General features: G+C 37.4%; 1 protein-coding gene across 3 annotated transcripts in view; it reads left to right on the top strand.

The window, feature by feature from the left end:
* USF3 (upstream transcription factor family member 3) overlaps positions 1–27,319 on the top strand; it is a 50,259-nt gene that overhangs the window by 4,476 nt on the left and 18,464 nt on the right. Inside the window, exons 2-5 of one of the 3 annotated variants that reach the window (XM_036107165.2) lie at positions 20,688–20,803; positions 22,530–22,594; positions 23,652–23,680; positions 25,763–25,845. In XM_036107165.2, coding sequence (XP_035963058.2) covers positions 22,548–22,594; positions 23,652–23,680; positions 25,763–25,845 — 159 coding nt within the window. In that variant the 5' untranslated portion in view covers positions 20,688–20,803; positions 22,530–22,547. Of the gene's footprint in view, positions 1–20,687; positions 20,813–22,529; positions 22,595–23,651; positions 23,681–25,762; positions 25,846–27,319 lie in introns of all 3 variants that reach the window. The other 2 variants (XM_036107164.2, XM_078066158.1) reach the window with 2 other exon arrangements.

Genomic DNA, 27,319 nt, shown 5'->3' with positions numbered 1-27,319 from the left:
ATAATTAGAAGTTTTCAGTTGGAATGTTGATATGAACTAACAGGTACAAGGCATGGAAATGAGAGGGAGCATTTCTTGATTAAGGAGCTGCAAGTAGATTGATATCTGTAGAAAGTGGCATGTTAAAGAGTATGGACTTTGGAGTCAGACAGACTTTTATTCCTGATTGCTTTGAGCCCTTACAGGTCTTGCCTGTGTAGGGTAGCAATAGTTTACTGGTAACTTCGCTGCTAGTGGTAGTACAAAGAGGTACCCCAGGATTCTTCCAGTTTCCATCTATGCTCCTGTACCTTCCCTTTTAAAGATTTTATTTATTTATTTGACAGAGAGAGAGGGAGAGAGCGAGAGAGGGAACACAAGCAGGGGGAGTGGGAGAGGGAGAAGTAGGCTTCCCGCTGAGCAGGGAGCCCAACGCGGAACTCGATCCCAGGACCCTGGGATCATGACCTGAGCCGAAGGCAGACGTTTAACTGACTGAGCCACTCAGGTGCCCCTAAATAAATAAAATCTTAAAAAAAGGGGTTAATAGTATTTGAAAAAGCAGAGCAAAGTGGAAAGGTCATTTCGGTGGGCAAGTAGCATAGATTTAGCAAAAAATGAATACAGGGAAGAACCTGTCTGGATTGGAGAGGAGAGAAGGTAGATGGCATGATTAGCTTGATAGCCTTGCTCCTGTGTGTGTTGTATTAAGCAAGTGGATGAGTGAGACTGGCCCGTGAAGAAGGTGGTGTTAGGTAGAGTCATGAAAGCTAGGGCCCAAGAGTTTGGATTCGATCCAGTGGATAGTGGAGAATAGTACTGTAGATTCTAGAGCAGGGGAGGCACATGCTGAGTACTGTGACTTGAAAAGATTACTGAGACATTAGAATATGAAACCATTAAAGAATAGGGGAAAGACTGGGAGATAAAAAGACTATTAAGAGCCAGACATGTGTAAAACAGGGCCTAATCTGAGGTGGTAGGAATAAACAGGATAAGATGAACATTGTGAAAAGAATTGATAGGATTTGGTGAGAAAATTTGCAGATTACTTTTGGGTTTAGAGCCAGGTTAAAGTTTTTGGTGTCATTGATAAAATGGAGAAATTAGAAGAAAGTCTCTTAAGAGGCAGGGCAATTCAGCATGTTGCAAAGACTTGTTAATTGGTTTTGAAATGAAACGTTCTGAAGAGAAGTTGCCCAACCAGAGGTTTGGAGCAAGATCTGTGTTTAAAGTTGGCTTTATTATAAATAGGTAATGCCTTTTACACAGAAACAGTTTGAAACTTTGTAGAGAGAAAGTAAATAGAAAAGCAAACAGCATTGAGCCTTGGAAGTCAAAGTGAGAGACAAGGATTCATGTGAGAGCAAGATGATGCATAACTGGGGACGAGGAAGACAATTTAGGAGAGAAAATGTGGAGAAAAGGGAGACAGTAGCAGCCTCCAATCCTGCAGAGAGGAGAGGGAAGGCAGAGAAAGACCTCTCATGTGGGGAACAATAGTCTTGACCTCTAAGAAAGCAATTTGGTTGGTGGGAACAATCAGGAGACTCTGCCATGGGTTAGGAGGGATTGGCCAGTGAAGGAAAGATGAGAAGTTTCAGAGGAGTAGTAGGTGAGAAATGGAATGATAGAAAAGGCAGTGAATTCTTATTTAATAAACTCCATATTTTGGAAGCAAAAGAGAAATGGTTAAGGAGGAAATAAAGTGCTACAGAGAAAGGAATCAAATATAGAGTCCCTCTCCATAGATGGAAGAGTTAGCTTTAGGATGTTCTTGTGGGCTGAAAGGACAGATGCATGGGTAGAGGTCTGTTATGGTATATGTAGGATACAGTTAAGGAACTGGTACCAGGTGACCTCCATCCTCCCAGTGAATTAGGGGGAAAATGGAAAAAAGGCAGCTATTGTGTATTGAGCACTTGGTATGTATCAGACACTTTGCTTGATCCATTAAATGGATTATCATGTAAACCCATAACAGTCCTCCCAGAGGATGGTAATAGTTTCTCAATCTTAAATGTGAAGATGCCAAGACTTGAAGAAATACTTATTTTATTTATTTATTTTATGGAGGAACTTTAAAAAAAATTATTTATTTTTTTAAGATTTTATTTATTCATTTGAGACACAGAGATACAGAGAGAGAGAGAGAGAAAGCATGAGCAGGGAGAGAGGCAGAGGGAGAGGGAGAAGCAGGCTCCTTGCTGAGCCAGGAGCCCGATGTGGGGCTCGATCCCAGGACCCTGGGATCATGACCTGAGCTGAAGGCAGATGCTTAACCATCTGAGCCACCCAGGCGCCCCCAAAATTTATTTTTTTAAAACTAATCTCTATACCCACCGTGGGTCTTGAACCTACAACTCTGAGGTCAAGAGTCGCACACTCCATGGACTGAACCATCCAGGCACCCCAAGGAATACTTACTTTAAAACCAAATAGCTAGTGAATGCCAGCTTTAAGATTTGATTCTAGGGGGGCGCCTGGGTGTCTCAGTTGTTAAGTGTCTTCCTTCGGCTCAGGTCATGATCCCAGGGTCCTGGGATCAAGCCCCACATCAGGCTCCCTGCTCCACGGGAAGTCTGCTTCTCCCTCTCCCACTCCCCCTGCTTGTGTTCCCTCTCTTGCTCTCTCTCTCTCTCTGTCTAAATAAATAAATAAAATCTTAAAAAAAAAAAGATTTGATTCTAAGTCTGCTATCAAGGGCTATTCCCATTCACCTATACCATTCATTCAATTAATTTGAGGTAGCGGGTATATGAGGTATTAGTGATTATGGTGGTTATGCCTCAGAATTACTTTTGGGGTCTTAAAAAATTCCTGCACCCTGCCCCAGTCATTCATTCCTTCACCAGGATACTTATTGATTAGCTACTATATTAAGGTTCTCCAGAGAAACAGAACCAATAGGATATATATCACAAGATGAGCCCAGAGCATGAAATAGTGCCAAAAAGGAAGCACTAAAAAAAATGGGGGTGGGAGAGAGGTGGGATCATGTGAAAAGGACATAGGAGCCAGCCCGAAAGAGGGCCCAATGGCCAAAGCTTGAACAATTTCAACAATGAAATAACTGTAGCATTCTATTTTGACCCGAAGGATAAAATAAATATTTCCTTGAGTCCATACTGATATAAATAAATGATTGAATAAATAAATTGGGGGAGAAGAGACAAATCTCCTTTGCAGAATAATTGTAAAAAATATATATAGATACTTCCTTCTCTAAGAGATATAGATGGAGATTAGTTCCCCTCTCGTTGAGTGGGCTAGACTTAGTACCTACTTCCAAAGAATAGAGTATGGAAAGGGAAAATTAGTAATACAGCTGTAATTACTTGTGTCATGTTAACAGGAAATTTCAGGAGGAAAGCTGGTGTGAGAGACTACATCTTGTATAACTTAAATCTTTTAGTATGATCTGACTCATTTAATATAGGGACGTTTTATTTGTATAATGAGAAAATCTAGGGGTGCCTGGGTGGCACAGTCAGTTGAGCGACGACTCTTGGTTTTTGCTCAGGTCATGATCTCAGGTTCATGAGATCGAGTCCTGTGTCAGGCTCCTTGCTCAGCACAAAGTCTGCTTAAGACTTTCTTTCTCCCTCTGCCCATCCCTGCCTCTAAAATAAATAATCTTTAAAAAATCTAGGTAAGTTACAAAAAGAATTAAAAATAGGAAAATAAGGACACATCCTTATTACTGTTCAAAAGCTGGGAAGGGTGTTGTCTAAAGATCAAAAAATGGAGGAATTTATGAAAAATGCAAAGCATATGGGAGCAGGTTGATGGCAAAACCATACAGTGTGGGGAAATCTGCAATCCAATATAGACTTAAAGGTGAAACAGTAGGAAAGTGAGTTTTCCCACTGCAATTCTGGAAAATCCCAAAGCTCAGAGACTTTGAAAAGGAGGAGTGGGTAGAGGTTGGATGTCTTAGTCCGTTCAGGCTGCTATAACAAAATATCATAGACTGGGCGGCTTGTAAACAACAGATACTTATGTCTCACAGTTCTGGAGGCTGGACATCCAAATCATGGTGCCAGCATGGTTGGATTCTGGTGAAGGCCTTCTTCCAGGTTGCAGACTGCCTACTTCATGCTGTACCCCTCACGGGGTGGAAGGGGCAAGCAAGCTCTTTGGGCCCTCTTTCATAAGGGCACTAATCCCATTCACGAGGACTTTGCCCTCATGACCTAAACATTTCCCAAAGGCCCTACCTCCTAATACCTTGGGGGTTAGGATTTCAGCATATGAATTTTGGGGGAACACAAACATTCAGACCATAGCAGTGGTCAAAGGTAATTAATTAGCAGACTTCAGAACAACCGTAGCGGGACCAATTCAGATACCTGATTACAGTGTTAACTTGCAGAGCTAAGCTATTAGAACATATTTATATAAATTGAGGGTGTTTCCATCATGGGCTTTAGGGTCAGGGAGAGAATCAGGGTTATACTTTAGAGAACTTCTGGTTGTCACTGTGAATGTGGAGCTCCTTCCTTCGGAAGGCACCCATCTAGTTGTTCAACTTCTCCATCAGTGTGTGATACTTTTGACAGCCAGAACTCTTACAATCAGCATGCACATTCATGGCAGGGAGAAGAATGATTTTTACATGTATTAAAGTGTTGGTTCTTAGTGGTGGATGCACATTAAAATCAAGTAGGAGCTTTCTTTAAAAAGATGATTTCTCTAATGCATCCAGAATTAAGAATCATTGTGTTAGGGAAACCAACTTTATCTGCCAATTCAGTTAACTGATCCTCACTAAATATTTAAGGTAAAACCAATAGGATGAAAGAGTGAACAAAAGAAGCTGAACAAAAAGAATTGATCTTTGAGAAAATGAATTGTAATGGACAAAAGATAACATTTTTGTCCAAAAAAATCCTAAAATATTTGAGAGCATGTAATTTCCATAAATTAAATTCCATAATTTCATAGCAATGGGTGCTATGAAAAAGAGATGAGAATAAGAAAGTTTTTGGAAATTTGGAAACATGTTTTCTGAAATAAAAACTTCAATAGCAGGCCGAATAGCAGCATGGTTTTACTAGATGACTAAATTAATGAACTAGATAATTAAACCAAGGAGTTCTTAAATAAGGTACAAAAGGACAAAGAAGAAAATTATGAACTGTTGGACATGCAAAATAGATCTAGGAGGAGAACCACTCTAAAGCTAAAATTCTACATGGTTGCAGTAAGTGCTTGGCATGGGAGATGGTCGGTGGGCAGTTGGTGGGTAACATACAGAGCTGTTAAAACTTTTGTGGTGGGAGGGGAGGAGACCATAGATACTGTTTTTAATAGGAGGAAAATAGATTTAAATTTTAATATTAAGATACTTTAGGTTATTGATAAGCAATTCCTTTTCTCTCAGTTTTATCCTCTCAGCTTTGCTTTTCTTTGTGTACACTTTCATCTCCGAACTGGCTTCTTTCTTTCGCAAGATGTCTGTATTTGAAATTATATGCTTTCTCTTAAAGAGAAATTTTCCAAAAAATTGGAAAGGGAAAGAGCATAGCTACCCACACCATCAAAGAAAAGTCCTGAGGTTTGCTATGTTTGGACCAGTCTAAGACTAGTCACTCTGCCCAGCAAAAAGTCACTTGCCAAGACATGCCAGTGACTACCAGTGAAGCACAAGGGCTGAGTTAGAGGTACATACCTAAGTGAAAATTGGGGAATTTCATGAAGTAGAGAGGAGAAAAGAGCAAATGTGCACTATAGTATGTTTCTTAAAATTGTTAGGGAAATTCATAAATCAAACAGATAAAAAAGGAAAACAGGTATTGAGGAAAATAAAAAATCAGGCAAAGAAAAGTATAAAAGTGGGGGTGGGAGGAGAGAGAGAACAGAATATGAGCATATGGGACAATATTTACAGAGGAATAAATTCTCTCTTTTTTTCTTCTTTTTTTAAAAAAGGCTCTTAGATTGTGTAGAACCAAATTTGGTTACTTCAGACAAATATAAAACAAAATAATGCAGACAGTTTAAAAATAAATAAAATACACATAGGCATACCCTGGGCAAATGTTGAGTAGAAGAAAATACATAGTAATTTGTTATCAAAGTTTATTTCAAAGAGCAAACATTAACTTTTAAAAATATTTACTATGACTTTATGCCTAAGGAGCTAATAATACACACTCTTCTCAAATACTCATATAACACTTAACAAAAATATATCATGTAAGAGGACTACAAGGAAAACCTCAAATTCTTTTTTTTTTTTAAGTTTATTTAAGTAATCTCTACACCCAGTGTGGGGCTCAAACTCACGACCTGGAGATCAAGAGGCACAAGCTTCACCACCTGACCAGCCAGGCACCCCTAAAAATTAGATACTATTTGTTGCCAATCATAATACAAGGAAACAGTTCACATACATAAATTAACAAAAGGGGAGCCAAAAAAGAAATAAAACTACTTGGAAAACTTTTTATCTCAACTCAGGTTGGAGAGGATGTAAGAGTTGAAATTACAAGGAAGCAAAAGTCAAGATAATAAAAAGCAAATCACAGAAAAAGAAATATAAATGATTCATAATATGTGAAAGGGTATTCAGCCTCACTAGTCATCAAGGAGATGCAAGTTAAGCAATAGATACTGATTGCAGTCCTTTTTTCAGGATTGTTTTTAGTAGCAAAAATAAGAGGGGAAGAGGGAAAAAATGAGTATTGGTCAATGGGGAACAGCTAAATAAATTATGGCTTTGTGCTGCATAACACTATGTAGGTATTAGAAAGAATAAGGGAAATTGATTTGTACTTACCTAGAAAGATGTCTATATTTCTTAGTAAAAATAAAGCATGTTTCAGAGTGACATATGTAGCATGATTCCATTTTTATAAAAAGTTTATGTGCATGTGATAATATGATAATACATATATATAGATGACTCTGAAGAAGGATCAAGAAAATTGATAATCAGATTGATTCCCAACTGGGAGAGAGTAAAATGGAATAGGTAGTAGTGGGGACTTTAATTTTTCTCTCCACAAAAAAGGGAGTTAGGGGTAATATTTACTTTTTTTTTTCCAGCATAATATTTTAAAAAATAATTTAGAATTTAGCTGAAACTACATACTATTTAGAAATTAATGACTATTGAAAATATTGTATATTAAAATCTATGGGCTATTGATAAAATTGTACCTTGAGCAAATATTGTAGTCTTAAATACATATATTAGAAAGACTGAAAAGTTAATTCATACTGTAGAAGAGAAAATGCATACATGTGGCAAAAGGTTAAAATTCTATATGAGGGTATACAGTAAGTCTTTCTTATGCCCTTTCCCTCGTTCCACTCTTCAGAGGTGATCCTTCCAGAGAAATTCTGTGCAGTTGTTAACATATACATATATATTCTTCTCCCCATCCCAAAGGATAGGTATTATGTATAAGTTTTTAAATTAAGAAATATATACATACATATGTATATGTGTGTGTGTATACACACTATTTGTATATTTATATATATTATATATAAAATGTAGTTTGCTAGGACTGCCATAAAATACCACAGACTGGGTGGCTTAAACAAGAAATATTTATTTTCTTATAGCTCTGGAGGCTAGAAGTCCAAGATCAAGGTGTCAGCAGGTTTGGTTTCTTCTGAGGCCTCTCATCTTGGCTTGTAGATGGTTGCCTTCTTGCAGTATCCTCACTTGGTAGTTCCCATGTCCCATGTCTGTGGTCTGTGTTTTGATCTCCTTTTCTTTCTTTCTTTTTTTTTTTTTTTAAGATTTTATTTATTTGAGAGAGGGTGTGAGTGAGAGAGTACGAGTAGAGGCAGAGGGAGAGGGAGAAGCAGACTTCCCGCTGAGCAGGGAGCCTGACGTGGGGCTCGATCCCAGGACCCTGGGATCATGACCTGGGCCGAAGGCAGACGCTTAACGACTGAGCCACCCAGGTACCCCTTAATTTCCTTTTCTTGACACCAGTCATACTAGATTAGGGCCCACCCTAATGACCCATTTTAACTTTATTACCTCTTTAAATACCCTATCTCCAAATAAAGTCACATTCCAGAGACTGGGGTTTAGGACTTAAACATATGAATTTGGGGGAGACACAATACAGCCCATTTTTAATTATATATATATACACACATATATATATACACACATACATATATATTATACCTATATACATACATTTATATTATACATATATGTATACACATATACATATATTTAGATTGAATATTTAGATATTATGATTCAGTCTATTTTAGTCTGAACCATCTGAAATTGTAGTTTCTAATGTCAGAAAAGGTCAAATATGGGCAATTTTCAGATGATTCAAAATAATACTGTGACATATAATCATTCATTTTTTTCAAGATTTATTATCATTATTATTATTTTTAAAGATTTTATTTATTTATTTATTTGAGAGAGAGAGAGAGAAAGCATGGGAAGGGGGAAGAGGCAGAGGGAGAGGGAGAAGCAGACTCCCTGCTGAGCAGGGAGCCCAATGCGGGTTCGATCCCAGAACCCTGGGATCATGACCCGAGCCAAAGGCAGACGCTTAACCGACTGAGCCACCCAGGCGCCCCAATTTATTATTATTTTTTAAAAGATTTTATGTATTTATTTGAGAGAAAGAGCTTGTGGTGGGGGAGGGGCAAGAGGAAGAGAAATCTCAAGCAGACTCTTTGCTGAGCACAGAGCCCCAGCGCGGGGGGGGGGGGGGGGGGGGGCTCAATCACATGACCCTGAGATCATGACCTGAGCTGAAACCAAGAGTTGGGCGCTCAATCAGCTGAGCCACCCAGGCATCCCTATTTATTTATTTTGGCGGGGAACGGGCAGAGGGAGAGAGAGACTGTGAGTCCCAAACAGACTCCCCGCTGAGCATGGAGTCCAACACAGGGCTTGATCTCAAAACCCTGACATTATGATCTGAGCCGAAACCAAGAGTCAGCCTCCTAACCGACTATGTCACCTAAGTGCCCCAATCATTCTCCTTAAAAAAAAAAAAATCATGTTTTTGATGAGCCTTTGGAGTGTTTCCTTGCCCTTTGCTACTTGAAACAATTTTGTAAAGAATATCCTTGAATAAATGTCCTTTTGCACATACATGAATATGACTTGTATGGTAAATTTCTAGTTGTTGTTGCATCAGAGAGGTATCAGACATGGGTCCACAGTATGTTATGAGGAGCTGGTCTGGGCACTCTGCCACAGGCCTTCCATCAGGGGCAGGGCTACCTCAGCAGGAAGAGACTGGAGCCTTTTTTTTTTTTTTTAATTTTATTTCTTTATTTGAGAGAGAATGAGAGAGAGAGAGAGAGCATGAGGGGGGGGAGGGTCAGAGGGAGAAGCAGACCCCCTGCTGAGCAGGGAGCCCGATGCGGGACTCGATCCTGGGACTCCAGGATCATGACCTGAGCTGAAGGCAGACGCTTAACCGACTGAGCCACGCAGGCGCCCTGAAGAGACTGGGGCCTTAAGGACAGAGGCAGAAGTTGGCGGTGAGGGAGAGAATGTAAGAGACAGTGGGGGAGAGGCATTACCTGCATCAAAAGAGCCGTACTGACGTATTCTCAGTGACTGTGACTAAAAATGACTAGAGGGTTTTTATTATAGAATTGTGATCAGGAAAGTCATGGGATCCACCCTAAATTTTATCCAAGGAGCAGGATCACCCCACAGAGATTTGAACTGGCAATGGAAGATATTTTATAGTATTTGCATTTTATGTGTCCTGTCCTTTAAGTGTAACAGTTACTAATATGTACATGAGTCATTGCTTGGGCTTATATAGGGAAAAACGTCTGGAATTGATATCACCAGACTGTTAAAAGCAGAGGGGCGTTGGTACTTCATATACATCTGTGCTGTTTAAAATTTTTACAGAGAGCAAGGATTCCTTTTGCAATCGAAATTTTTAAAGATTTATTTATTTATTTAGAAGTAGGGGAGGGGCTGAGGGAGAGTGAGAGAAGGAATCTCAAGCAGACTTCCCCGCTGAGTGTGGAGATTGACATGGGGCTCTGTCCCACAACCCCGAGATCATGACCTGAGCCAGAATCAAGAGTTGGATGCTCCACTGACTGAGCCACCCAGGCGCCCTGCATTTTTAAAAATTTAATGCATGGAATTTAGTTATAATTTTTTAGCTAAGAGTGTTTGTAGTTTGTATGGACAAGAGCAAGAAAAGGGTCTGACAAATTCCAAACTGTTTACAGTGGGTATTCCTGGAAAGCATGATTGTAGAGCTGAGTAACTTTTCCATTTAACTTTATATATTTCTGTACTCTTTGAAAATAATTTTTATATAGATTGGTTACTAGTATAGTTTGTAAATAAACATTTAAAACCTTTGGCTTATTTCTTGTTCTTGAGGTACAGTTTGACTCAACTTCACAGTGAAAGCTCCGTGGCAGGACTTCATTAATTTCCTTTTCTTATATATGTTGTAGTATCTCCGGGTTGGCATTTAGGAACCACCCTGACTGATAGCACCAAGCATGTTGGTGATGTGATTGACAGGAAGGAGTCAACAGATGTTAAAGGATGTAAAATTTCCGTAATGGCAAAAGAAGTTAGGACTTCTGATAGCAGTAACACAAAGCAGAAGACAACATAGCACGTTCATAAATAAGTCCCCAAGTGCCCACCAAGATGGAAAGCAGCTGCTGAAACCAAACACATAGAGGAAGGATTCTTGGGGCTATGAAAAGCACCCCGGTGCTATCCCTGAACTATATAATACAGATGTGCCAGATTTCATGATTTAATGAGTCGGACCAGGTAGACCAGGTAATAGGACATTCCAGGTAGAGGATTGTTAACCTAAAATATGCTGAAGATGATAAATGCAAAAATATATAGCAAAATACAGAGAGCAAAGATGCCTAAAGCATTAAATAAGATGATAGAAATTAGAGCATATGCATCCGTGATGTCAAACATAAAAGCGATAATCATGATTTTGTATATTTAATGACAGAGAAATGCTCACCTTAAGTAAAATGCAGAATACAAAATTGCTTATGGTCTAACATTTGTAAAAAATCAGGTGAATGCAGAAAAAAAGTCCTAAGAAATCTGTAAGAATGTCAACAGTGATTCTTGTAGATTCTGGTCAAGTGATGTGATTGAGAGTAGTTCCATTTTTTTCTTTATGTCTGGCTTTGTTTTCTAGGTATATATTATTTATATTATAAGGAAAAACTGTTAAAAACTGTTAAACAGTTATGGAGTATAAAATTGCATTTATTATAATTATACTAGGGATATAAATGGCTATGACCCAGACCAGGGATTTAAGCTTAGTTATCATTTCCGTGGATCATACTCTATGTAGTTCAGTGGGTTAAGTCATTTTGATTGGAGAGAGTTAAAGATTTACTGGAGATCTCAGATAAAGAAATAGAACACATTTAAAAACTGCCTATATAGCCATTCCATAAAACATTTTAAATAATTATAAAATATTTAGGAATACGTTAAGTAGCAGCAAAATGGAATTAAAGTATAGGATTGAAAAGATTTTCCACAAACCATAGACAAATTATGTTTAAGCAGTGTGCCGTAAAATGTTTTCAACTAAAAAATTTTATTTTTATTTATTTTTAAAAAGATTTTATTTATTTATTTATTAGTCAGAGAGAGAGAGAGACACACACACAGAGTGCGCACAAGCAGGGGGAGTGGTAGGTAGAGGGAGAAGGAGAAGCAGGCTTCCCGCGGAGCAGGGAGCCCAATGATGTGGGGCTCGATCCCAGGACCCCGGGATCATGACCTGAGCTGAAGGCACACGCTGAACCGACTGAGCCACCCAGGCATCCCTCAACTAAGACATTTTAATTCTAATTTGAAAATTTGATTGATAAGTTAGGTTTTTCTCTTCATTGTATCTAAAGACACAATTTAAATTAATCTTTACCACTAATTTGCTTCTTGGTGGAAAGAAAACACAATTTGCCCCTGAACAGTTAGATCTAGTTTTTTAAAAAAATAAATGCTAGTACTTATTTTTGGTAGCTTCACATTTTCTCTGTATTAGGAAAATTGGGGATGATTAGTAACCAAAAAGAGTTTTATGCTGAAAACAAACAGATATATAAACTGATGAAAAAGATGAATGGGTAGAGAATTTCAAATTACCCAAAGAGACTTCCATCAAAAGTTTTCTTTTTTTTTAAACTTTATTATTTATTTATTTATTTTTTTAAAAGATTTTATTTATTTAGTTGACGAGAGAGACACAGCTAGAGAGGGAGCACAAGCCGGGGGAGTGGGAGAGGGAGAAGCAGGCTTCTCACTGAGCAGGGAGCCCCATGCAGGGCTCGATCCCAGGACCCTGGGATCATTACCTGAGCCGAAGGCAGACGCTTAACGACAGAGCCACCCAGGCACCCCTCTTTTTTTTTTTTAAACAGGGTAATTGAGATACAATTCATACACCATAAAGTTTAAAGTGAAATTCAGTGGTTTTTATATATTTGCAGAGTTGTGCAACCATCACCATAATCTAATTTTAGAACATATCATCTCCGAAAGAACAAACACCTCCCCCTACCGCCCATTAGCAGACATTCCTCATCTTCCTCAGCCCCTGGCAACCACTAATTTACTTTCAGTCTCTCTAAATTTTCATGTTCCAGAATTTAAAGATGGGAATCATACAACAGTCCTCTGTGATTGGCATCTTTCACATTGCATAATGTTTTCAAAGTTCATCCATGCTGTATCAGTACTTCATTCCTTTTTGTTGCTGAGTTATATTCTGTTGTGTGAATATACTACAGTTTATTTATCCCTTCATCAGTTGATATACATTTGGGTTGTTTCCTTTTTTTGGATATCACGAATATTTCTGCTATGAACATTCACATATAAGTTTTTGTGTGTGAACCGTTGTTTTCAGTTATCTTGGGTATATCTAGGAGTAGAAATGCTTGGTCATGTGATAACTCTATGTGTAACATTTTGAGCAACTGCCAAATTGTTCCATTGTGGTGGTATCATTTTTTAATCCCACCAGCTATATATGAGAGCTCCAGTTTCTCCACATCCTCACCAACACTTGTTATTGACTGTCTTTTTTATTTTAGCCATCCTAGCAGATATGAGGTCATATCTCACATGGTTTGTTTATTTATTTATTTAAAATATTTTATTTATTTGACAGCGAGTGAGAGAGAGTACAAGCAGGGGGAGTGGCAGAGGGAAAGGGAGAAGCAGCCTCCCTGCAGAGCAGGGAGCCCGATGTGGGACTCGATCCCAGGACCCTGGGATCAGGGCCTGAGCCGAAGGCAGACACTTAACCAACTGAGCCACCCAGGCACCCCATTTTTTCACTTTCTTGATGGTGTCCTCTGAGCACAAACATTTTTAATTTTGAAATAGAATATATTTTTCTTTTGTCACTTGTGCTTTTGGTTTCATATCTAAGAGTTTTAAAGTGTTAGCTATTATGTTGAGCTATGATACAATTCTTTCTGAGTTGATTTCTGTATGTGTTATGAGATAGGGGTCAACTGCATTCTCCTGCATATGAATATCCCATTGCCCCACCATCATTTGAAAGGCTATTCTTTCCCCCATTGAATGGTTTTGGCATCCTTGTTGAAAACCAGTTGGCCACAAATGTAAGGGTTTATTTCTGGGCTCTTAGTTTGATTCCATTGATCTGCGTGTCTTTCTTTATGCCAGTACCACACTGTCTTGGTTACTGTAGCTTTGTGGTAATTTTTAAAATTGGGAGCCTGCCTTTTTCTTCTCAGTCTTTCTAAACAGTGCCTGACAGTAGAATTCTACTTCAAACATTTAACACCTGTCTAAAGCAGATTATTTGAATATTTTGTTTTATGAGAAAACTATAAATCAAGTTGCTTTTTATTTGCATATGGCTTCTGATTGATGTTTTTATTTTCTCTTGAGCAGGGGCCTTATGAGAAAATAAGTTTTCTGGGCTAGATATTACCACCTACATATGTCCAGGACAATAAGATATAAATTGAAACAGAAGGAATATAATAGTTGAAGATGTGGTTTTGCTAAAATGTACTATATAGTGTTCTTTCTTTCTTTTTTTTTGGTTTGTTTTGCTGCAAGGGATGGGGGACGTAGAGAAGCACTATGAAAATAGTTAAGGACTTGGGTTCTGGTGTCAGATAGTATTAAGTTAGAATCTTGCCTCACCACTTATTAACTATGTGACTGTGGACAAATTACTAATTATTTTAATGCCACTTACTTTATGAATTAATGAATATTAGATGTGGCTATGTGTATAAAATAGTTATATAATATATACAAATAGTTATATAATTACTTGTCTCAAAATAATTTTTAAAAATGGAGTCCCTGGATCGAGTCCCGCGTAGGGCTCCCTGCTCGACGGGGAGTCTGCTGCTCCCTCTGACCCTCCCCGCTCTCATGTGCTCTCTCTCTCTCTCATTCTCTCTCTCTCAAATAAATAAATAAAAATCTTAAAAAAAAAAAAAGTGTTTGCCAACAGAGCATTGATTAAATCTGGAGATGTCATTTTATATTTCTAGCATACTTTTTTGCTTTCCCCTTCATTTTTTATTTATATTTTTTATTAAGATGTAATTCATATGTCACAAAACTCACCCTTGTAAAGTGTATAATTCAGTGCTTTTAAGCTTATTTACAAAGTTGTGTGATCATCTCCACAGTCTAATTCAAGAACATCATCCCCAAAAGAAACTCATATCCATTAGCCATCACACTTCATTCCCTCCCCCACTCCTGGCAACCACTAATCTACTTTCTGTCTCTGTGGATCTGCTTCTGGACATTTCATATAAGTGGACTTATATCCAATATGTGACCTTTTGTATCAGCTTCTTTCAGTTAACATAATGTTTTCAAGTGTTACCCATGCTATCTCAGGTATTAGTACTTCAAATATTTGTATTGCTGAATAATGTTCCCTTGTGTGGAGAAGCCCATTTTACTTATCCATTCATCATTCACATGGACATTTGGCTTGTTTCGACTCACTGGCTATTATGAGTATTGCTGCGACAAACATCCATGTACAAGTTTTTGTGTGAACATGTGTTTTTAGTTCTTTGGGGTATATACCTAGGTGGCATTGCTGGATCAGAGAGTGACTCTGTGTTTTAACTCTTTGAGGAACTGCCAAACTGTTTTCCAAAGGGACTGTACCATTTTACATTCCTACCAGCAATGTGTGAGGTAATAGCACACTTTTGAATATAAACATATATTTTTTCCAGCTTTATTGAGGTATGATTGATGAATAAATATTATATATATTTAAGGTATACAATAAGATGTTTTGATATATATATACATTGTGAAATTATTAGCACAGCCAAGCTAATCAACATATCCATCCACTCACATAGTTAGTTTTTGTGGTAAGAACAAAAGATTTTAAGATCTTCTCTTTTAGCAGATTGTAGGTATACAATAAATTATTATTAACTACAGTCATCATACTGTACATGAAGTCTCCGGAACTTACTCCTCTTATAACTGAATGTCTGCACCCTTGATCAGCCTCCCCCATTTCCCCTGTCTCCTAGCACTGGCAACTACCATTCTACCCTCTATTATCATGAGTTCAGCTTTTTTAGTTTCCACATGTAAGTGTGATTATGCAGTATTTGTCTTTCTGTATCTGGCTTATTTCACTTAACATAATGTCCTCCAGGTTGATTCATGTCACAAATATCAGGATTTCCTTCTTTTTTAAAGGCTGAATAATATTCCATTATGTACATATATGTGTGTATAAAATATATACATGTGTATATGTATATATGTAAATATATATATTTCATTGTGTATATATATATGTGTGTGTGTCACATTTTCTTTACCCATTCGTCCATCGATGGACACTTAGGTTGTTTCCATGTCTTGGCTGTTGTGAATAATGCTGCAGTGAACATGGGATTACAGATAGTGTTTTCATTTCCTTTGGATAAGTATCCAGAAGTGGGATTGATGGATCATATGGTACTTCTGTCTTTAATTTTTGAGGCGCCTCCATACTGTTTTCCATAATGGCTGTGCCAATTTACATTCTCATCTATTGTGTACAAGGATTCCCTTTTCTCCATATCTTTACCAACACTTGTTACTTTTTGCCTTTTTGGTAACAGCTATTCTAACAGGTATGAGGTGAGATCTCATTATGGTTTTGATTTGCATTTCCCTGATGATTAATGATGTTGAACACCTTTTTATGTACTTATTGGTCATTTGTTTGTCTTCCTTGGTAATATATAGTCTTCTTTGAATATATGTTTTTGAAAGAAATTTCAAGGGATTAAGTGGCAGGGACCTCAAGAGAGCCTTTTGCAATAATGTTCCATATCTTCATCTTAGTTGTAGTTACATGGGTGTATTCACATATATAAATTCATTGAGCAGTGAACTTAAATTGATGACTTATTGTATGTAAGTTACAGATCAATAAAAAAGAAAAAAAATCCTTACTTCGTTGTACTTTTTTTCATTTTACTGTAGACGAGGGTAACTTTGTTTCAGACCAGCGCTGATCTGACAACCACTGATCTTGAGATAAAAGCTAAACATACTTACTAGATACAGAAAATTCCTTCACAGTCTAGTCCAAGTTTTCTTTCTCTCTGCACCTCCTGCACCTTCCCTTCCTCTCCTATTTTGTGTATTCTTGGTGCAGTTCTCAGACTCACAAGACGTTTTTATGTATGTAGCATTTACCAATTTTTTAAATTCACTTTTTAAAACTTTTTATTTTAAAATAGTTATAGACTCAAACAAAGTTACAAAAATACCATGTACTACTGAATCCATGTACTACTGATGTACTTTCCCCTAGTAGTGACATACAGCTGTAGGACAATATCAAAAGTAGGAAGTTGACATTCATTAACCAATTTTTAAAATTCATCTTTTAAATTATTTTTAAAATTCCCTGTGCTGCCCAATATGGTAACCACTAGCCACATGTAACTATTCAATTTTTTTTTTTAAAGATTTTATTTATTTATTTGACAGAGAGAGACACAGCGAGAGAGGGAACACAAGCAGGGGGAGTGGGAGAGGGAGAAGCAGGCTTCCCGTGGAGAAAGGAGCCCAATGCGGGGCTCGATCCCAGGACCCTGGGATCATGACCTGAGCCGAAGGAAGGCGCACAACGACTGAGCCACCCAGGCGCCCTGTAACTATTTAATTTAAATTACTTAAAATTTATAAAATTAAAAGTTAATTCCATGGTCTCACTAGCCACATTTCAAGCATTAAATACCCACATGTGACGAACAGCAACCATATGGACAGCACAGATATAGAATATTTCCACTGCACAAAGTTCTTTCGGATAGCCTTGATATAGACAGGAGTAGCACATCTAGAATGAGAGCTCATTTTCCTAGTTCCAGGTTCACTGTTCTTCCCATGTGGACTCATTGGTTTGTAAGCTCATTGATTTGTATCAGTTTTAGAGGAACAGTATTAAAATAATGCACTTGTCAAACTTTACGGTGCAGAAAAATCAACTAGGAAGCTTGCTAGAACATCATATTTCTGGGCTTGTCCTTCCTAAGATTCCGATTCAGTACGTCTGGGGTGAGGCACAGGAATCTATATTTTAAACATATGCTTAGTCAGTACTGTGTGGTAGTAACAAAAGGATAGCTCAGAAGAGAGAGCAAAAGAACAGAGAGCCTAGAAATGGAACTGCACTAATATGGACGTTTGATTTTTAACAAAGGTACAACTGAGGAAAGGAAATCTTTTCAACAAATTATGTTGGAACAACTAACTATCCATATGGAAGAAAAAATGAACTTTAATCCCTACCTCCTGCCTTACATAATATGGATCATTGATCTAAATGTGACAGTATCATAAACCTTGTAGAAGCAATTGTAGGAGAATATTTTGGGGATGAGTAAAGGTTTCTTGGACAGGCCATAAAAGGAATCATCATAAATTAAAAATTGATAAGTTTTACTTCATCAAGAGCTTTTGCTCACCAAAAGATACAATTAAGAGAATGCATAGGTAGATCACATAATGGAAGAAAATATTTGCAAAATATATTTCAGACAGAGGACAGGTATCCAGAAGATACAAGAAGTCAGAATATATGAAGATTTTTCTTTCTTTTTTTTTTTTTTTAAGATTTTATTTATTTGAGAGAGAGAGACAGATAGTGACAGAGAGCACAAACGAGGAGGAGAGGGAGAAGCAGGCTCCTACCGAGCAGGGAGCCTGACATGGGGCTCGATCCCAGAACTCTGGGATCATGACCTGAGCCGAAGGCAGACACTTAACCGACTGAGCCACCCAGATGCCCCTATGAGGATTTTTCTATTAAGTCAATAATAAAAGGATAAACAGCCCAATTAAAAGACTGGCAAAAAGATATGAGCAGACAAAATAAGATCTACAAATGGTTTTAATATGTACAGAAAAAGTACTCAATATTATCAGTCATCCAGGAAATGAAAATTAAACTATAATGAGATTCCACTGTATAACCACTAGAATGGTTGAAATGAATAGGCAGACAAAAGCCAACGTTGGAAGGATATGGAGCAACCAGAACTCTTACATTTTGGGTGAAGTGCAAAATGGTACTGTCACTCTGGGGAAAGTATGACAAATGTTCTCATAGAAGTCTTGTTTGTGGATATACTTTTTTATTTCTCTCGGGTAGATACTTAGCAGTAGAACTGCAGGGCGTATACTAAGCATTTCTGCTCCTAGATATTTACTCAACAGAAAGAAAGACTATATCCATGAAAAATGTTACAGAAGAATGTTCATGGATAGCAGCTTTATTCATAGTAGCCAAAACACAGGAACAGGCCAGGTGTTTGTTCATCAACAGAAAAATAAACTGAGCTATAAACTCCCACACAGTTATACAGTGTACTCAGCAGTAAAAAGGAATAAACTACTGGATGAATTTCAGAAACATTATGCTGAGTGAAAGCTTGACACAACAGAGTTCTCAGTTAATGCATTATAAAGTTCAGTGGTGAAAAAAATGAGAACACTGTTTGCCTCTGTGGGAGTAGGGCAAAGTATTGATTAGAAAAGGTCATGAGAACTTTCTCTGGTCATAATAATGTTCTGTACCGTGATAGGGGTTGGGTCACACAGGTGTGTGCATTGGTCATAACTCAATGTTACACTTAAAATTTGTGCATTTTACTATAATGTAAGTTTTACGGTGAGAGTCAAAAACAGTTTTAAAGTTTTGATTTTGATGCAAGTGATCTCAAAACCATCAAAACCACACTTTGAGAACCATTGGATTAGACTTGATTATTTCAGAAATAATTCTTTCTTACCATGAAAAATAGTAATTCATGGTTACTAATGTAACATTGTGAAATTTTGCCTTAAAAATTCATGGCACTTTAAATATTTTAAAAGGTATATTTGTAAAAGTAACATTTCCTTTTTAGTAGGTTAATGAATCAGTGGGCAAGGATTTATGACAATATTATATAGTTTATTATTTTGATAAGTGTTCTTTCTTAATGTGAGGAATGCAATTTTAATATCAGGAGTAGCATATGGAAACAACTGTGCATTGATAGATGTAATTGAATTGGTTAAAATGTGGTTTGAGGTGGATATTTATAGTGACATTTGGTAAACTGGATGATACACCTCTTTCAGTCAAACCCCTGCCTCTCACCCCCGCCCCCATGCAATGAATATGTTTACTTATGTGATAAGCCTCTAGCATCATTTCCTTTAAGATTCTAAATGTTTAGAAGATTGGAACTTTTATTTCATGTATCTTAATTGGAATATGAATCTGCAAACTTTCAAAAGTGCTCCAGAGGAACAACGGGAACTGTGACATTAATGACCAAATGCTGACTCATGGATACACGAGAAATCTGACCTTTTGGGTTTATAGGTGAAATTATATGTTCAGCTGTCTTGCTGTATCCCAAATAATCTCTCCTACAATAGGCTATCAGTCAGATGCCTGAAATTCCACCAACTAAAGATACCTGCCTGCCTTTCTAAATTTTCCTGATAAGAATCCCCTGGGGACATCATTAAATTTCAGACTCCTCCCTTAAAGATTAGAATTCCTCCCTCAGACTGATTCAGTGGGTCAGGGATGGGCCGACAATGTGTAGTTTTTAACTAGTACCTTGTTGAAAAAAACAGATTCCTGGGCTCTACCCAGGCTTCTCCTTTGTCTGGGAAGAAGCCCCCAAGTCGACATGTTTTAGAGCATATATGATGCACAGGCCTGGAAGCTCTCTTCTAGTGTCACTGCCTTTGGGGGGGACCCCTGAGTAAGTTCTCAGTCACTATCACAAGAGAGGAGAGGGAAGTAGGAGATTGAGGGAAGATAATTTTAGAATTGAGGGCGGATCTTAGTGTAGGTGGAGTAGGTGGAGGAAAGTAAGAACTTGAGGGACAGTGAGCAGCATGTCAGAGACAAAGGAGAGAATCTCCTGGGAACCATCCAATGGCTGTAGTCCTTGCTACCATTTTTTGGGGGGGGCGGGGGTTGAGGACATGGGCAACCCATTGGAGAGTGACTTTTTAAAGCAACTACACTCATTAGCTTTCAAGTGGTGGGGAGAATTCAGGGTCATTCTGTATGCCACTAAAAATCTGCCTACATGCCAGAGGTTGCCAGTCGTTTTACATGCTGCTAATGGAAACCTAGCAACTATAAACATTCATTGATTTTTCTCTTGTATAGTAAGAAGAAAACATAACTTATAGACCATCTTCTGGCAGAAGATGATAGATTTGGATCAGAAACGGGAGGCGTTGGAAGCCAGGCATCAAAAGTGAAGAAATTTTGCAAGCCCTTGGGTGAGAAAGGTGACAGGGATTTATTTATTGACTCACCTGTCCCAATTTGTCATTATATGGTTATCTCATGTGAGTGTGTTGCTTTGAGGCTGATGTGTGCCATCACCGATGTTAGGAAGAAGGTGGAGTCAGCTGCTGGAAATGGGTCTTGAGTGCACATTTCTCTGCAGGCTGCTTCGGCCAGTACATCCTGTCATTACCTTGTCAGCATTCACTTCTGCTTACTTCCCTGGACCCTTCCTCCCCCTTTCCAGGGCTAGAGCCAAACCTGAAATACCGCCATTATTATTCATGGCTAACATTGGTTGAATTCTTTTTGCTGCTAGGCACCGTGCTGCTGTGTTCCCCCTGCATTTTTCATTCCTTTCTCAAACTAACCCAATGGTCTAGATGCTTTGATTATGATCCATTTTGTAGATGAAACATCTGAGGTTCCAAGAGGCTATCTAGCTTGCCCAGGACCTCACGGCTAGGAAATGGCAGAACCAGATTTTAAACTCATGCTTTCCTTCCTTCCTTCCTTCCTTCTTTCCTTCCTTCCTTCCATTCTTCCTTCCTTCCTTCCCTCCCTCCCTCCCTTCCCCCCTTCCCCTCTTCCCCCCTCCCCTCTCCTCCCCTCCCCTTAGAGCACATGGGAGCACCATACTGGGGGGGAGGGGCAGAGAGAGAGAATCCCAAGCAGGCCCGTTGCCTAGCACTGGGCCCACGTGGGCTTCATCTCACAACCCTGAGATCATGGCCTGAGCCAAAATCAAGAGTTGAACACTTAACCACCCAGGTGCCCCTAAACTCATGCTTTCTGACTTCCGATTCTACACTCAGAAAATGAGAAACTGCACTTATACCTCCTCCAGTGTATCGGAACAGGTATCCCAACTGGATGGACCGCTTTTGAAAGGCTGTCAGTCCCTGAGACTTAAAAGCATTAAGGTTTTCATTATGAAATTTTTGAAAATCAGAGAAGGGAAAGAAAGCACATATAATATTGCTGGCCTTACATAACTATGACTAGTATCTTCATGTATTTTCTTTCAGGCTTTTTTTGTCATATGAATATATTTCCTTATAGTATGTATATTCTTTAGTATCTTGATATTTTAAATATAAGTAGAATTTTCCTTCTCCTATCCAGATTTTAATGACTTTTGAGTGATAACGTACGACTTCTAGCAGTTTGGGAGAGGGCTAGCAAATGAGTGAATGAGTTGAGTGAGTGGTTGCTTCCGTGTATGGAATATTACGTTTGTACGCTTGTCACTTTTGTTTTTTCTGTGTTCAGAGAGGAAGACCATTGTCCTAGTTTAAATTTTGTAGAACATATCAAACAGTACCATGAACAAAGAACATACTCTCCCAAGTCAAATATGTTTTACCTGTCTTTCCAGGTCTTGCTCAAATCCACACTGCCTTTAAGCCTTTCTAGATTTCCAAGCCCATAATGATCTTGCCCTAGTCTAGTCTTCTCAAGCACTTTCTGGCTTTACCTCACATTTGACATTCACCATGCTCTCCATCTGCTAGTTATAATGTTTTTTGTCTTGTTTTCTTATACCTTTCTTAAAGGAAAGGATACCTTTCTCTATCCACGACAGCTAAGCCAGTGCTTCTTCATGATGTCACTTTTGTTTTTTAGCATTTTGGTTTTCAAACCAAATTGCTATTAATTAATCAGTGTCTCTAACATACTAACTTTAAACTTTCTGGTGTGTCTTTCTATGCCTTGTAGGTTCCTATCACTATAATCATGCCAGAAATGACAGAGAATGAGACTCCTACAAAAAAGCAGCACAGGTATGTAGCCCTGGTCCAAAAATAATATATAATTTGGGCAGATAAGCAGAATTAGTCCCTACTTTGCTAAATAGGTAGTCCTCAGGGAACTTTCATTTCGGTGCCTAAAATTTACCTGTCCTTCTTATTTTATTAACAGTGTAACAAGTAAGAATGATAATCAGTAATTAAAATTGTATAATACCAAATCTATGTTAAATGTTTACTTTCTCCTGAAATTTTTACTTGCGCACAGTATTAACAGTTTTTGTAGATTGTAAGTTGATTTAGGCTGAAGTCAATTTGAATAGACATTTTGTAACATTATAATTTTGTGACATTACAATATGCACATCAGTACAGTATTACTTCTGGTTCTTTGTATAAGTCTCCTTCTGAATTTCTAGCATTTTGGGCAGTATTTCTGCTTAGAATTGCATGCCCGGTGCTTTCATTAATATTAAAATCCCCATTCTCTTTCCTTACCAAATAGCTATTAGAGAATGCTAATGTTTGTGCATAAATGGGAAAATCAGTGGTTTTAGGAGATTAGCTTTTAGGTACACAAATGCAAAAGATGGCTCAAATGCCAATTGTCTGTGCATGGGTGCTGGTGACTGCTGTGCTTTTCTCCCTGGGGATTCGAAGTTTCCTCTCTCCTGTTGCTGGTATCCCTCACTGGTGTTCATAGCACCCCTTGCTGGGCACCAGGGCAAACATCAGAAGTCACCTACTCGGCATATCACTTTGAGGGTTGACTAGCTCTTTAATTACATTTTTCAAATAGTTAAGGTTTTTTCAGTGGTTGATTTACTTCCTAGCCAATGACTTCTGGGTATGGAAGAATAGAGAATTGTAGTTACTTCTAGAAATTGTAGATTCTAAATTTATACTGATGTATCTGCAGTTAGGTTTTCATACCATAATATATATTAAGAAAATATTTTTTCAGATGGTTTCTTGCTGATACAACAAATACAAATTCATAAAATTTATTTTTATAGTTCTCCAAATATAAAGTGGTAAGAATGTTTTCCCATTATTTTCATGTTCCTTGTATCTGCACTTTTTGTTTCAGGAAGAAAAACCGGGAGACACATAATGCAGGTTAGAAACAATTTCAGTTTTACTTGTTAGCACTTTTTGCATTCAAAATGAAATTATACTGTAGTTGATTGTAAGTTTTTATGTTATAAGCATAGCATCATTATTCATTATGTTTTAGGAAAGTGTTCCTTATTACTTTTTTTAATATTTTATTTATTTCTTAGAGGGAAAGAGAGAGAGAGAGCATGAGTGAGGGGGAGGGGTAGAGGGAAGAGCAGACTCCCTGCTGAGCAGGAAGCCCTGTATGGGGCTCAATCCCAAGACCCCAAGATCATGACCTGAGCTGAAGGCAGATGCTCAACTTACTGAGCCACCCAGGCACCTCTGTTCCTTACTTTTTTGTTCCTTTATTGTTTAATTGACAAAACGCCCCTTGAGTCTCATGACGATGGTTTGCTTATCATCTTCTAAATTATTGTCTATTTAGATAATTTAAGGATTAATATGCCCCTGAAACTAGTGGTTTAAGTGATTTCACTCACTGAGGGAGTCCAGCTCTACCTCTCCCAAATGGAATAAAGAGTATGTGTCTTTGCAGAAATTCCAGAGGGGGCTAGCTACCTAGAGGAGTAGGGAAGAGATGAGCAGCAGGCTGCAGTAAGATCTTAAAGGTCCTTGAAATGTGAATAGCTTAAATGAAGTTGTGGAGTCCTCAATTATAGGAAAAATGTAGAAAATACATATATCAAATTTCTAGGCCAAAGTTGGATAAACATTTATAGAAGGAATTGTGTGTACTTTTACAATTTGGTACATTTTATAACATTTTATTTTTCAGGGGCTACAGTCCAGATCTCAAACAAAATATTTTAGAAGTTATTATCTATTACTCTATAAACGATATCTTCCCTTCCTTAAGGAAAGGACCCTGGGGGAATTTTTGTCTATGGAAAGAGGTGGTGAACACTGGTGGAATATTGCTGCTCCCCAAAACGGGAATTTCCTGCCTTTGAATTCCCCTTTATCACTGTGGGTAAAGAGTCTTAATGTTGTTGGGTTTTTTTTTCCACCTCCACCCATTTAAAAATCACTCTTAGATAAGAACAAATACTATTGTTAGAGAATTCAGAAGAAATGTGAGTTATACTTTATTCCTTTGTGTTCTTTGGCCAAATGAATTAAATCTGATCTTTTTTTGGCCATAGGAACTCATTATTTTTATTGGAATCAACTTACATGGTGTCATAAATGTGTCCTGATAGTAATTTATTTTGAGAGAATAATTAGATGTCATTGAAAAGAAGTCTTTCCTGCTAGACTATGAAGCAAAAAGTCTGTATTCTACAAAACAAGACCTGCTTGTGGTCAATCTGAAAGATCATCCTATTAGAAGTACTGGAGTCTTGTTAGAAAGGAAGGTTTCAGAAACCTGACAGGAAATAGCCAAGACTAATGTTTCTACTTACAGTGTCTTGTTGAAATTATTTAGATCATCTTGTACCCTCTTGACCCTTCCATATGATCTTTATAAAGTTGTAGCATGTAAGCCTGGAATATTTCTTAGTTAATGTGATTGAGATATTGTCAGTTGCACAATTTCTTAGATGGGAAAAGTCTTATGTGGCCCAAGTGAATAGACCAGACTCTGTAGAAATTTTAAGTCATAACTAACGGCTGTTCTATTTGAAAAATGCCTTCTAGACATCCTAAGAGGTGTTTTAAGGTTCTGTAATCTAAGTAGGTCTCATTTGCCCATATGAAAAGGCAGTTGTTCAGTATCTTAGCTTGTTAGTGGGTTCTTAAATTTTAGTTATCACTAAAATCTCTAGTAATTACTTGAAACCATAATAATGGCCTTAACAGTGATGTAATATTAGCAACTTCTGTTTATAATTTGAATTTAATTATTATAGATCACATTTTAAAAGTGTTAGTAAGAGTATTATTATATCAGTTCCTATAATACTAGACTTAAAATACGACATTCTTAGAAATCTAATTGTAGTTATTTGTCTTCAGTCGATACTGTTTGATAAAATTTTGTTAGGGATTTCTTTACCTAAAATTTCTTTACCCAGGGAGAATAACAGACTTTGGCAGTGGTACCATAGGTTTGATAAATGGATTTTCCCCCCTATCTAGTGGAGAGGCATAGAAAGAAGAAAATCAATGCCGGAATAAACAGGATAGGAGAGCTGATCCCATGTTCCCCTGCCCTGAAGCAGGTAAGAAGTCCACTCCTATTTTCATTCATTACTTGTGAACAGATAATTCCCTGAGTTGTTTCTTTCCTCAGAGTGATTATTTTTGTTTCCTGTCGTTTATGGTATATAGTTAATTGCCTCATTGTTTTTCATTTGCTTAATTTTCTATATATCTATCTTTAGTTTTCCCCATACTTATAGCAGTCTTCTAGTAGAGCGTTCTACATGATCAAATGGACCATGTAATTTCTAGATCTTTAAGATCTTGAATTATTCAGTCCCATGATTACATTTTTTTTATGTGCTATTGTATTTACCAGGCATTTCTTTTATTTTCTGTCAATCATATTTTTTTGTCTTTAAATTCTTACCTAATCTGCCAAATATCTCAGTTTTGTTCTCCGTGCCCTATCAGCCTCCAGTGGTACATAAATCTCAGCTTATTAAAGGGGACAGTTTTCCCTCATGAAGATAGCTTTTTGTTTCCTCTGATAATGAGGAAAACAAAACAAAATAAAACAAAATGGAAACAATATGAAAGGCGTAAAAAAGTTTGAAAAATAAATTGACGTGCTACTTCTAAGTTATAACTACTGTTACAAATGTTGTTATGCATATCTTCAGACATTGCTTTATGATTAGATAGATAGATAGATAGATAGACACCGAGTGCTGTTTTATAACCTGCCTTGTCATTTTCATTCATCAGTATATAGTAGACTTTTAGTTAGGGATACCTTTCCTCATATGATCACCTTTCTTTTTCATGGTAATATAGTGTTTCATTATAATGGGATTTCATAATTTGTGTTAGCCTTTTTTGGTTAATTTTTAATTAAATTAATATATGTGAAAATTAATATATAAACATAACAAATAGCACTAAAAAGCTTAAAACAACAATGTTAGTCTCTGGCCTGCTTGTTTCCCAAGTCCAATACAACAACTGAAAGGCATCCATTTTCAACTGTTTCTTCTGGAATACACCTTTATATTTTGAAATAATAAGCTTATATTACTATATCTTAATTTTTCTATTTTAGATTTTATCTATTGACTTCTTATTATTCTTTTCCCTTGTCTTTGCCTTGTCTAATCCCCCCAATATAATTCCGCCCCAACTTTTGATTAAACTGATATTCAGTTTTTTGTTTTTTAGACTGAAAATATTGTTTATGGTAGGAAGGAGTACTATTACTATGTTTTGTCCTATATGTAACTTTTGTGTTTTTTGGGTTAGTAATTGCCTCGTTTTTCATTTGCTTAACTGTTTATATACCTATCTTGTTATTATTTAAATTTTTTTAAATTTATTTTTTATTTTTAAGTAAGCTCTATACCCAGTATGGGGCTTGAACTCGCAATCCTGAGATTAAGAGTCCCATGCTCTACTGACTGAGCCACCTAGGCACCTCTCTCTATACCTATCTTTAATTCTTTCCACACTTTCAACAGTCTCTTTAGAGTTTCTACATAGTCAAGTGTACCACATAAT

This window comes from Halichoerus grypus, chromosome 1 (assembly GCF_964656455.1).
Source record: "Halichoerus grypus chromosome 1, mHalGry1.hap1.1, whole genome shotgun sequence".
Taxonomy (NCBI): Eukaryota; Metazoa; Chordata; class Mammalia; order Carnivora; family Phocidae; genus Halichoerus; species Halichoerus grypus.
Note: the sequence above shows the minus strand (reverse complement) of the source record. Positions and strands in the feature narration are given on the sequence as shown.